The sequence below is a fragment of the Plectropomus leopardus genome, chromosome 13, assembly GCF_008729295.1.
Source record: "Plectropomus leopardus isolate mb chromosome 13, YSFRI_Pleo_2.0, whole genome shotgun sequence".
Classification (NCBI taxonomy): Eukaryota; Metazoa; Chordata; class Actinopteri; order Perciformes; family Serranidae; genus Plectropomus; species Plectropomus leopardus.
Window position 1 is genome coordinate 2,298,459 of NC_056475.1, and position 12,817 is coordinate 2,311,275.

Genomic DNA, 12,817 nt, shown 5'->3' on the forward strand with positions numbered 1-12,817 from the left:
GCAGAGTCGCTAGTTTGGTCCTGTAAGTGCCTTCCATAGACAACCAGCAAAGTATTGATGAATCCCCCAAACTGCTCACATCAGAGGCAGAAAACAAAAAAACAGCATCAAACACCATCCGGACTCATCAGCACGCCATTACACACGTCCAACAGTTACTGACGTCAAATTGCATTACATGGCAATAAACACGCTGCAGCTTTACAGCGGTCTTTAGCTCAAACAAGAGAAAAGCACATTGTGGCTTGTGACGGAGTAAACACCAGAATCAGGACGCCATCCAAATGGCCCATTCATCCCCAAATCTATCATTGTAAAACGCTCCTGTGTATACACACCGCCCGCCATTAATTATGTCGCCGGTCACACGGTGGCCTTGAAGTAAACATGCGCAGTATGATAATAAGTCAGCACACCACATTTCACGCAAGACTTGCTGTCAAAGGACCAAACATCTATCTCTCGTTCCAGCACGCTGAAGTTCCTGCAACGGGTCTATTTATGCGCTCGGTATAGGTGAACAGACAAGCAAATACAAAACTAATTTATATTAGCCCGAGCCTGCAGCCGGGGATATGTTTGTCTCGTAAAGCAGAAAAAGATGATGTGTAGCTCTGCTCCGAAGCAGCCACCTGAAAAACAACTCGGCGGAAGAAGATGGTAGTAAAACGCGACTCTTGACCTCCCCACGTTCTCTCCTTTCACACACACGAGAGGTAAGTGGTGCACGGACGACGAGAGGCCGGGCGAAAGGTCAGGGGGGAGCAGAGCGGGAAATGGACTGGAGCTGGTAGCCAAAACATCACAGGCGGAGCTCCTTTTATGATATCGGCTCAGAGTGTGGATACGGGGGCGGTTTGCTGCATCTGAGTGGCTCGTTTTTGCATTGACAATCTGTTTTTTTATATTTTTTTATTGAAAACACATCTTTCTCCTCTCTTCTAATGTCCCTCAGCGTGCCCTCCCTGATCCCCTAATTACTGCATCAGTGCTGACACGGACAGCCGCTGTACATCCCATCAACGTCTCTTTTGATCACACTCTGACGGGTGAGAGAGGGTTTTTTTTATGTGTCTCTTTTCATCTCGCTGTGTAAAAGTGTGTTCACATCTCTCTGTCTAGTCATACTCGTGTGTAGCGAGGGCGTATCTGCAGAGAGCACGTTACACGATGCTCTAAACAAGTGATACTCAACTCACGGCCCGCGGGCTAAAAGTGTGCCCCGATATGGTGCCGGCCGGCTCCCCAACCATTTTCTAATTCACAACAAAAATAAAGTGATTCACACTGAGAATTGTTTTTGTACTTTTAGTATACATAAAGTGGCAGAGAGCATAAAACAGCATCAAAATAGAGCTTGTTTATCACAAATGTGTCAGTGGAGGATCCCTCAAACCCCCAACAGAGGTCCTAGCTCAGACCCCAATGTCCTAAAATCCTCAAAATGTCCTAAAATCCAAGAAACTTCCTAAAATCCTTAAAATACAAAAAAAAAAACACAGAAATGCCCTAGTATGCTAGTAATATCCTAAAATACAAAAAAACTTCCTAAAATTCTAGAAACGTTCTAAAATAAAAATTTTTTTAAAAAAGCTAGCTAAAATCCTAGAAACCTCTTAAAATTCTAGAAACTTCCTAAAATCCAAGAAATATCCTAATATCTGAGCATCTTCTGCAAACCTAGAAAATCTTAAAATCTTGCAAATGTCCTAAAATCCAAGAAATCACCTAAAAACCCAGAAACGTCCTAAAATCCTAGAAATGTCTTAAAATCCTAGAAACTTTTGAAAGTCCAAGAAGCATCCTAAAATCAGAGAACCGTCCTAAAATCCAAGAAATCACCAAACCCAGAAGGCTCCTAAAATCCTAGAAACCTCCTGAAATCCGAGAAACTTTCTAAAATATAAGAAATATCCTTAAATTTGAGCAATTTTCTACCAACCTAGAAACTTTCTTAAATCCTAGACACATCCTAAAACCTTACAAATCCAAGAAATCACCTAAAAACCCAAATCCTATAAACCTCACATCCCCAAATCGTCCAAAAATCCTAGAAATGTCTTAATATTCTAGAAACTTTCAAAATTTCAAGAAACATCCGAAAATCAGAGATATGTCCTAAAATCCAAGAAATCACCAAACCCAGAAACCTCCTGAAATCCTAGAAACGTCCTAAAATCCTAGAAATGTCTTAAAATCCTAGAAACCTCCAAAAATCCAAGAAACTTTCGAAAGTCCAAGAAGCATCCTAAAATCTGAGCAATTTTCTACAAACCTAGAAACCTCCTTAAATCCTAAACACATCCTAAAACCTTACAAATGTCCTAAAATCCAAGAAATCACCGAACCCAGAAAGCACCTAAAATCCTAGAAACTGCCCTGAAATCCCCCAAAAATGTCCTGCAATGCTAGAAACCCCCTAAAATCCTATAAACCTCCTGAAATCCTAGAAACGTCCTTGAACCCCAGAAATGTCCTAAACTCCCATAAACAACTGGCCCCTGGCTTCCTGTCATTTTGCAAAAGTGGCCCCAAAGCAAAACAAATACAAACAGAATGAGGTCGACGGCAGAAAGCAGCCAGACGAGTCCTCCTTTTGTCTCCCGTGTCTTTCTTTGGGCAGTGGGCTCCCCGCGGGGCGAGGCGGGAATACAACATGTGCATTAGAGCTCATAACATCGTGTCTCACAGGCGGACACACTTCCACACAAATGTCTTTCGCCGCAGAGGTTCCCATCAGCATGAAAGGAGAGAGACGCTTTACTGCTACAGTAAATCTGAGGAGCAGCTCCGGCTCGCATCAAGGACGAGTCTCTGTTCAGCGGAGGTCTCGCGGCCCTCTGTTCGCCCGCTGAGCCGCCGTATTTGTCAGCGAATACATTGACTCCCTCGGGAATGTGTGCACGGACCCTGTGGGCCCCGCGGCCCCCGCGGTCGGCTGAGAGCAAAGAGCCTTCAGTTCTCTCTCATGTTGTTGAGACAGATAAAGGCCAGACATTGTCCATCACGCTGTTATTAGGCGGCACAGTGGACAGTCTCCGTAACCTGCTGTCCACAGACTGCATACCAGCACATGTCACATGTTATTAAAGAGAAATATTCAACCACGCTGCTTTCACTCCTTTCAGCATTTCCACATCTTAACCAATGTCAGAGCTGTCAGGAAATTTAATAAAACTGTCCGCGGCTGCAGCGAGCACATTGACTAATCTATTGATTTTTTTTCCTCGATTAATCATTTGGTCCATAACGGTGGTTCAGCCACAGGGTCCAGATTTTATCCTTAGTCATTAGTTCAAGGTGCACACACGAGATAAACTACCAATTTCACAAAATGTAAACAGCACGTATTTTTTAAGACCGTAAAATAAAACGTACTGCAGGATTTACGTGCAATAACCTAAAATTTAGTCAATAAACAGCACTGCAACCAAAAAAGTGCAGATTATTGCTTCAAGATCAGAGACATGAACATGCTGCTACGGTTCAGCATGGTAACAGGTAAAATTAGGGCTTTTTTATCTTATTTTTGCGGGCTTTTGTGCCTTTAATAGATAGGGAAGCTTTAAGATTGAGAGGGGGAGCGAGTGAGAGGGGGCGACATGCCGCAAAGGGCCACAACCTCAGCATATGGGGCGCCTGCTCTAGCCACTGAGCCACCGGACGCCCAAAATTAGGACTTTTAAAGATTATTTTTTGGGCTTTTATGCCTTTAATTGATAGGAAAGTGAGACGACATGCAGCAAAGGGCCTAGGCCGCAATCAAGCCCGCAGCCGCTGCGGCAAGGACACGGACTCTGTACATTTTTACTCATCAGTACGTTGCTGAGTCATAGCGAACCTCTGTGCCAAATTTAAAGAAATTCCCTCCAGGATATTTTGAGTTATCACGTTCACAAGAAACAGACGGAGGGAAGAACAACCTGAAAAAACTCCTCATAACACGCGGAGACATAAAAATGATTGCGATGGTCCCGCTAAAACAACTTCCTCACACACAACCAAAACAATGCAAACAAAGCCTTGTTCCTGCTCTTTCACTGCCAAAGTCGTGGAGATATTAATGACGGAGGGCGAAGACAAAAGCTGAGCAGCAGCCAGACCAAAGAATCCTAAGTGATTTCCATTAAATGAGTTATCTATCTACTTAAAAGTAGTTCTGGCTCACTGAGTGGTGAAATGACATTCAGAGCGGCGGAGTTTCTGCTCCGCTAAGTGTTCTTCATAGGTAGCTGGCAATTAGGCACGCCGAGACATCTCCGCTAACGTCTATAATTCATCTTCCTGGCACGAAGACAACACGGGACGACTGTTTTGTCTCGTGTGTCGGAGGATTTCTGTGGAGTCAACCCCCCCCCCCCCCGTTTCACCTCTTCGTGCGGCATTTTCGGCGCAGACGGACAAGAGACGAGGACAGACATTTTCCAATCAGTGTCGCTGGAGCTCGGCCACGACTCATTTAGGCAACAGGACGACCTTGACATTCAGCGGGCACGGACTGCACGAGGACGCACGTGCTGCCACGGAGCCAGCGAGCACGTACAGTCGAGAGGACGAGCACACGCACACGTACACACACACACACACACACACACACACACACACACACACACACACACTCGTGTGAGCTGTTGGCTGGTTACCACAGAGGCCAAACTGATCCAGCTCTGGTGTTTAGTGCTGTGAAGCAGCTGGAAGCACATAAGCTGCTAACATGTTAAGGTGAAAATGTTTCCTGGCAGCCGACCTCCTCCTCCTCCTCCTCCTCCTCCTCCTTCACACTTTACCTCGCAGCAGCTCACAGTACACCTCTCCCACTGACACGTTCAACCTGGCAGCACCACACACACACACACACACACACTTTCACACTTCCTCCGACTCCTGCACGCTCCTGTGTGCATGCACGCCAAATGCGCTCGCACGCCACCGCCGCCGCCACTGTGCATCTCCTCTGATGGAAAAAATCACAAGCAGAAACAAGCAGAAGTAATACAAGGAATAATTTATGTGGAAAACCACCATGCAGAAGAGTTTTCAATCGCTTTCGCAGTTGCAAGGAGCTTAATGCGCCGCACTGATCGACTGGAAAACACTTTTATGGATCAGGGATTACGCCGAGTTACAGGAAAGACCATTTCACAGCCTGCAAATAGCATTTATGTTAACTTCCAGGTCGTGATTGAATCGATCCGAAGGTTGGAAACAGACACGTATATGTACACGTTGATGGCGACAGAGCGATGACGCCATCAGGGTTCAGATTGGTTGCGTTGCTTTTACAGTGCAACTCTCGCTGCCGCCTGATCTCCAGAGGCTCCATTCGTTAAAATAAAATGCCGACACAGATAATCTGCAAAATGCCGAATATCGGCCCCAATAATCGGTCAGGCCGATAATCTGTCGACCCGTCAACAATGACACCAACTGGAAACACGAGCTAAAAGTTGTCAGTTTTGACATTAATGAAACGCAAAAGCCTGAAAAGTCAAATAAATATGGATAAAAAACACCTTATTTGGGTAACCTTAAACACACACAGACCTAACAGACGTCTTAAGAGTGAACCTCTAAACAATATTAAAGTCAAACCCTTCATCACCAACTTCATCCAAAAAACATAAAAATAAATGAATAAACAAACAAAAGTGACGCAAGAAATCAGCTTTCTCACGCTGTAATCTGAATCTTTCTTATCTTGACCATCTTCCTCATATGAAATGAACTCTACATACGTTTGTGTTTGTTTGCCTCTTTCACGTGTCATTTCGGGGGTTTGTCTGTCTGTGTGTGGCTAAACGGATGCAGCCGCTCTGCCAGCCTGGCGACGGCCCATCAGCACCGCTCCGTGCTCCTGAGCGCCAGCAGCACTGGACGGCAGCGCGGTCCAAGCAAAAGCTTTTGACAACATGAAGCGACAACAGAAAAACCCAGAGAAACTACAGCATAAGTAGGCCAGCCTCTCAGGGAGCCTCCTCCCCCTCCTCCTCCTCCTCCTCCTCCTCCTCCCTGTCCTGTCCTCATCCTCCCCTCGGTTCACTCGCACAGCATCCGCAGGGCTCATCTCGTCTTTTCAGAGTACACTCTTCCACTCTGATGGAGACCGCAGAGCTCGATACACACTGATAGGTGTCTTCTTCTACTAACACAAACACAGAGTCGGACTAATGCAGTGATACTCAACTTACGGCCCGCAGGACAAATCTGGGCCCCGATAGTGTGCCGGGTGGCCCCCCGATCTGTTCTCTAAGTGATTCCCACTATGCCAGAGTGCAAAAATAAGCACCAAAATAAAGCTTGTTTATCAAAATTTGCCAGTGGAGGATCCCCCCCATCTCCGACAGCAGTCCCACATAAGCCCCTAATGTCCTAAAATCCTAGAGACGTCCTAAGATCCTAGAAAAGTCCTAAAATCATGAAACTATGCTGAATTTCAGGAAATGTCCTAAAATCCGAGAAACCTTCTGAAACCTTAGAAAAAAAATTTCCTATAATCCTAAAAGCATTCTAAAATCCTAGAAATGTCCGAAATCCCACAAATGTCCCAGGATCGTGAAAATGTCCTAAAATCCTGGAAATATGCTAAATTTCAATGAAAGGTCCTAAAATCATAGGAACGTTCTAAATTCCTACAAACGTCCCAAAATCCGAGAAACCTTCTGAAATCTTAGAAATGTTCTAAATTCAATAAACATCTTAAAATCCTAGAAACATCCTTAAACCCCAGGAATGTCCTTAAATCCTCAAAACATTGTAAAATCTTAGAAATGTTTCTAAAATCCAATAAACGTCCTAAAATCCTAAATATGTCCTATAATCTTAAATGCATCCTAAAATCCTAGGAACGTCCTAAACCCCACAAATGTCCCACGAACCTAAAAATGTCCTAAAATCCTAGAAATGTCCTGGAAACATGCTGAATTTCAAGAAACGTCCTAAAATCCTAGAAACGTTCTTAAGTCCTACAAACTTCCCAAAATCTGAGAAAGCTTCTCAAATCTTAGAAATGTTCTAAAATCCAATAAACATCCTAAAAACCTAGGAATGTCCTAAAATCCTCAAAACGTCCTAAAATCCAAGAAACTTCCTAAAATCCTAAAAAAATCTTAAAATCCTATAAACGTTCTAAATCCCACAGATGTCCTAGGATCCTAAAAATGCCCTAAAATCCATGAAACATCCTACATTTATAGAAACATGTATGGGGCTGCTGTGATTGGCCCCTGGCCTCCTGTCATTTAGCGAAAGTGGCTCCAAAGCAAAACAAGTCGGGAATCTCTGGACTAATGGCTGCTGAGGTGTGTGTGTGTGTGTGTGTGCGTGTGTGTGTGTGTGTGTGTGTGTGTGTGCTGCCTGTGAGGTTTGTGTTTCTGTGCAAGTTGTTGACAAGTTGTTGAAAATGGAGGGCATCAGCAGAACGGCGTGCACATCAGCGAGGAGTGGCGGAGTAATAAAGTGGCTCTGATGAAAACTTAATGGCCCCTTCACCTTTATTAATGGCTGCGGGAGCAGGATGGCGTGCTCGGGTTCACCGCTGTAATAACACGTGTAGCTTCCATCAGCCTCACGCTCACCAACAACCCGGAAGAGGAGCTCATAACCGGACCCACTGACTGAGTCGGTGGCGTCTGGATGACCAACAAAAAAAGCTCCGATTTCAGCCAAATGAGCCTCAGTCAGTTTTTCAGTTTACTCGACTGTGGTCGCTAACGTGTGAATCTCAGTGAGATGACGCAGAGATCAAACTTTGCTCTCTGACGTCCTGTCAGCTCCCGACCTGTGAAAAACAGGGTCCGTACACACTTTACCGAGAAATTTACACGACTTTTCTATGACTTTGAGGCGAATTTTAGAGACCAAACCTCCTCTGAAACGACCATCGATACTCCTTATGTTCTTTTTCATCACTATAATGTACACATGCTTCAAGTTCTTTGAAAAATGTTAGCAATCTCTTAATTTTAAATTTTTTTGTGATTATTATTACTATTTTTATATAAAAATTGTGATTTTATTTCTTTTTTTCATTTTTTTTCATTTTTTTTTTATAAACCTGATTTTTAAAATTAACATTTTGGTGATTTTTATTTTCTTTTTAAAAATGTGGTGATGAAAAAAATGTGCTGTTAGTTTCTTTCTTTAAATTTTTTTTAGTGATTTTTAAGGCAAACATTTTGGTGATGTTTTTTGTTTTATTGTTTTTTATTTATGATTTTTTTCCCATTATTTATTTATTTTTTTGGTGAAGAGAATATTTTTGATGATAAGTTTTTTCTTTAAAACTTTTTAGTGATTTTTAAATAAAACATGCCTTCAAAATCTGCTAATTTTAAAAAAAAAAAAAAAAAAAAATTTCAAAAAAACATCCTTGGATTGTCGCATTGCCAACAGTCCTTGAAAAAATCAGCTACTATGCTGGTTTGTGAGGAAACTTTTATGACTTTTCCAAAACTTTCAGAGTACATTCAGTTTTCCAAAAGAAAGCCATGACTTTTCCAGGTTTTTAATGACCGTACAAATCCTGGAAAAGACTCCAAGGCGTTGCACTCTTCCCCTCCCTGCAGATACTTGCAGCTACAATCACACACTTATTAATATCTCCCTTTCAAATGCTAATTCCCCTTCATGCATAAATCATAACTCCAGAGGTGGTGCAGCGGAGCAGGAGGGTGCAGGGCTGGGGAGGTCCAAACATCCTGGAATTATCCCACAACTTGCATGAAAAATCAACGTCCCAGTTTACAAGAACAAGGCCGATTGTTTCTGCTCTAACAAGCTTGAAAAACGCACCGCCTCAGCAACATTTTCCAAACTTCCAGGACCTCGCATCGTCCCACCGACCTCAAACACCCCCGTCTGCGTCTGTGGGTGTAACCGCGCAGCTGCGTGCGCCACAGGCGGGGAGAGAGCAGCGCGGTCCGATCCAGCCCCTCGCATATTTCGCTAACCGGGTTCAATTTAACGAAGAGAGACGAAAATTGAAATTCCTGCTCGGTGGGGAGCCCCGATCGGTGAGCAGCCTGCCAAACCGGAGCCACTTTTCGCAGCTTTGATGTGCGCGCGGCGTGCTGGGCTGCAGATGCTGCTCGCTGTATGATGCACAAGCAGATCAATGAATCATTTCTTGTGACTGCATCATCACCAAATCCTGAAAAGTTGACTCAGGAGGAGTCTGGGAGCCACTGAGATGACTGCGTACGGCGTGTGAGCGAGCAGAGCTTCATCGTGAGTCGCTGCAGACGTCCAAAAACATCTCAAGAACCAAATCAACCCCTGTGGATACCAGCTGATGAGAGAGGGCTTTACAAGTATTTAAAACTACAACAAAATGACTTTTTATGCATGTAAAATCAACGTGTTTGAGTAAATGTCTACAATCAAGAGTAAATTTTCTTTAACCTTTGCAACTTTAGTACATTTGCTTGATTTCTTTCAAAAACATGGAAAGAGGGCGATGAGCAGCTCAATAAGAAATGGCCCAAAAATGAAAAGAAACTAGTAAAAAGTGAAAGAAAGAAAATTATCTAAAAATTTGCAAAAAAAAAAAAAAAAAAGAAAGAAAAAAAAAAAAAAAAAAAAAGAAGCAAAAAAATGTAAAAAAAAAAAAAAAAAAGCTTCCTTGTTTCCGTAATATAGCTTGAAGAAAATTACTTGAAATTTTGCAAAAAATAGACAAAAAGTTGAAAAGAAGGTAAAATAAACAACAAAATGAATAAATAAAGATATTAGATAGTTGTTAACAATAATTACAACAGTGAAAATTAGAAATATATTTTTCTGTTTTTTTTCCTTGTTTTTTATTATTATCATGTGTTCTAATAATTTCTCTGCCTCTTTTAAAACTACTTTTCAGGTCATTTTTTTCATATTTTTTTGCACTTTGCCTTTTTGGTCTTAAATCAAGAGTCCTTTTTTTTAACCTTTTAAACCTAAGCATATTGGCTAATAGTAGTATAATAAGTAGTAAATAGTTCATAATATTAATTGATATTAATAACTTTAAAATCTTCTTGACATTTTCACTATTTTTTAAATTATAATCCTCTAATAATTTCTCAAAACATTGTGAAACAACACAACAAATAAATTCAAATAAATTAATAAAATAGCTAAGAATTGTTATGATAATTACAATTATAATATAGTTTTCTGGACTTTTTTCACATTCTTTTTTAAATTATTTTACTTATTATATCGCTGGTTGTCTTTTTAGCCATTTTTCAAAGGACAAACCAAACCTGCGTTTAAAGGTTTAAACGCACGTGACCTTTGCGTTTTACTTGACGTGTGTCCAGGTTTTAAAGGGTTAACCAGGTGTAAATTTTCTTGATTTAATGATGAAATCATCTTTGTTTTGCTCCCAAAAGGTTTGCTGCTGCTCTGGATCTTCACACCTGGACGCCCCTCGTGCTCTGCGCCCCGCACCTGAGCTGGGCTGGATGTGATGGGTGTGTTTGTTTTACTCACCTGCCAGGAGCTGGAGGGGATCTCTGCAAATTTGCCCAGTCCCCCGAAGGTGTAGCAGCGGTACATGTGGTCCAGAGACTCGGAGCAGTGCCACAGCAACCCGAAGCTCACCGAGTCCTTGCTGCCGCCGTGCTGGTGCTGCTGGTGCTGCTGGTGCTGCTGGTGGTGGCTGTTCCTCAGCTGGTCCTTTACAATCCAGGCAGGTGAGATGAAGCTGAAGCTGCAGACGGCGACCAGAGCGGAGGACAGGAGCACCCAGAAGCAGCCCACGCAGCTGAACATGGTGGCGGCGTGGGGCGCAAAGCCCGGAGACAGACCCAGATCGATCCCGAACCCGGCTTCTTCTTCTTTCTTCTCCCGGCCCAGGAGGAGCGACTGCATTTGGAGCTCACGCCTTCAAGACTGCAAACTTCAGCTCGCCGAGGAGCACCAGCAGGTCAATCAGCAGCGCGCCTGCACGCGTGTGTCCGGGACATCTGCTCTGGACGGACAAACCGCCGAGACAACGTCCATCAGCAGGAGGACAGACGGGAGAGGTGATGCCGCAGTAAAAAGTCAAGTCATCCGCGTCTCCACCGCCACTCAGTCTGCTGGAGAAATGCCCAAACGTGACACACCGACGCGCGCGAAATGTTTGTCACACCCAAAACTGCACGCGCAGTTGTCATACCAGCGCAGGTGGAGGAGGAGCGTGTTTAATTCAGAGCTGCAGACAGTTTGGACATGTCCCACGGCCGCTGTCCCTCCTCGTCCTCTGCTCCTCTCTGTGGACTCCACACGGACAGCACCTCACTTGGCGTCTCTCGCAGAGTGCTGCTGGGTAGCGGGAAGCGCGCGAGGGTTAAAAAGAAGAGAGCTTCCGATCGCGATTTTCAAATTAAAATGTTGAGGAAGGAGGCGCGACACACCAAAATAAGGAATACATTTGAATAATTAAAAGTGAAGGGTCACCACATCAGAATACTAAATTTACACAATTTCTTATTTCTTTCTAATGTCTTTATCTTTCCATTTTTTTAGGAAGAAGAAAATAAACAAACAAAAACAAAAAAGTTAACAATAGCAAGACACAAAATACGTATGAAGATCATTTTAAAACAAAAAATCAAAGTGAAAATATAAATATATTATTTAGAATATTATTGTTATTATTATTATTGTTAAGAAAGGTTAATATACCAAAAATAGAAGATATGATCATTTACAAACAAAAGATTATAGTAAAAGTTATTAATTCAGATTGTGACTATTATTATTATTATTATTATTATTATAAATATTACAGTAGAAGAAAATCTATTTAGTCTCATTTTATTTGATGTTTTTCACAAGGATAATATACAAAAAACAATCAATAAACAATAACAGCACATAAAAATCAGATGTGATTATTTGAAACAAAAAAAGTAATCAGTTGACGGCAAATTAATTGGAAACAATTTTGATCATCGTTTACAGAATTTTTCATGCAAAAATATTTTAAGCTTCCAGCTTTTCCAACTTAAAGATTTGCTACTTTTCTGTGTAACTGCTTTGATTGATTGTATAGATTTTTTAAATAATAATAATAATATATATAATATAATTCTTATTTGTTATTATAATTAATAATATAATATGATTTATAATATTATTATCAAGTTTATTACTCTTTTTATTTATTTATTTATTTACTTTTACTCCTTTGGCAAGACATCTATTAAGCGTAATTGATTAAAAAACACTTTTATTCTGAAGGCAATACCTACTCTTCCGGTATTTTGCACATGTCTCCTTTACCTTGTCAAAAATCGTCTGGTCGCAGGTTGTTGTCCAAATGGCTCAAATGCGCTTTGCACTTCGTTAATGCGGCGTTATGTGCATTAATGCGGTTTTCATTAAGACATGAAGACAAATAATTGTAATAAAAACAGTATATAAAATTATTGATCAATTTTTTTTTAATATCAGTTAATTATCAATATTATCTGCAAAACAAATACTTCTTAGTATCATCATGTGCAGCAAAAGTGACTATTGTTGTGTTCATTGTTACACTGATACAGCAGCTCAGCCAATCAGAGCTCAGGACGGATCTGTCAGTCTGGATTGAAGTGGGCGTTGCCTCTGCACGTGCAGGTAGCCTCAGTCTGCAACAACAATGAAACAGCGTTTTGCGACCCAGACAAGGGACTGTTGGTTATTTATGAGGAGAAGGGGGTCGCTTTTAGGGTGGTTGGTTTTTCTTTGACCCTTCCCAAAGCTACGAAGTGACTTTGGGAAAATGATCATTTCAATACACTTCTGGCTGTGATCAAAATCTGTACATTTTGCGATTTTTTTTTTTTTTTTTTTTAACATGCCTGCAAGT

At 41.8% G+C, this 12,817-nt stretch overlaps 1 protein-coding gene across 1 annotated transcript; it reads right to left on the reverse strand.

Annotated features, from left to right (window-relative positions):
* Nucleotides 1–5,794: 5,794 nt before the first annotated feature.
* LOC121952711 lies at nt 5,795–11,381 on the reverse strand. Its single transcript, XM_042499517.1, has 4 exons — nt 10,395–11,381; nt 7,712–7,777; nt 7,575–7,628; nt 5,795–5,898 (listed from the first exon to the last, which is right to left on the reverse strand). Exons 1-4 carry the CDS (start codon nt 10,846–10,848, stop codon nt 5,795–5,797), a joined length of 678 nt encoding a protein of 225 aa, XP_042355451.1. The 5' UTR covers nt 10,849–11,381.
* Between the last annotated feature and the right edge of the window lie 1,436 nt (nt 11,382–12,817).

What these genes read in the sequence shown, in the direction of transcription:
- LOC121952711 (XM_042499517.1), bottom strand. Translation starts at nt 10,848, where the DNA reads ATGCAGTCGCTCCTCCTGGGCCGGGAGAAGAAAGAAGAAGAAGCCGGG. An exon ending in AGAGCACGAGGGGCGTCCAG is followed by an intron (nt 7,778 to 10,394) that starts GTGTGAAGATCC and finishes TGTTTTTCACAG; the next exon opens with GTCGGGAGCTGACAGGACGT. An exon ending in CATCTCACTGAGATTCACAC is followed by an intron (nt 7,629 to 7,711) that starts GTTAGCGACCAC and finishes TTGGTCATCCAG; the next exon opens with ACGCCACCGACTCAGTCAGT.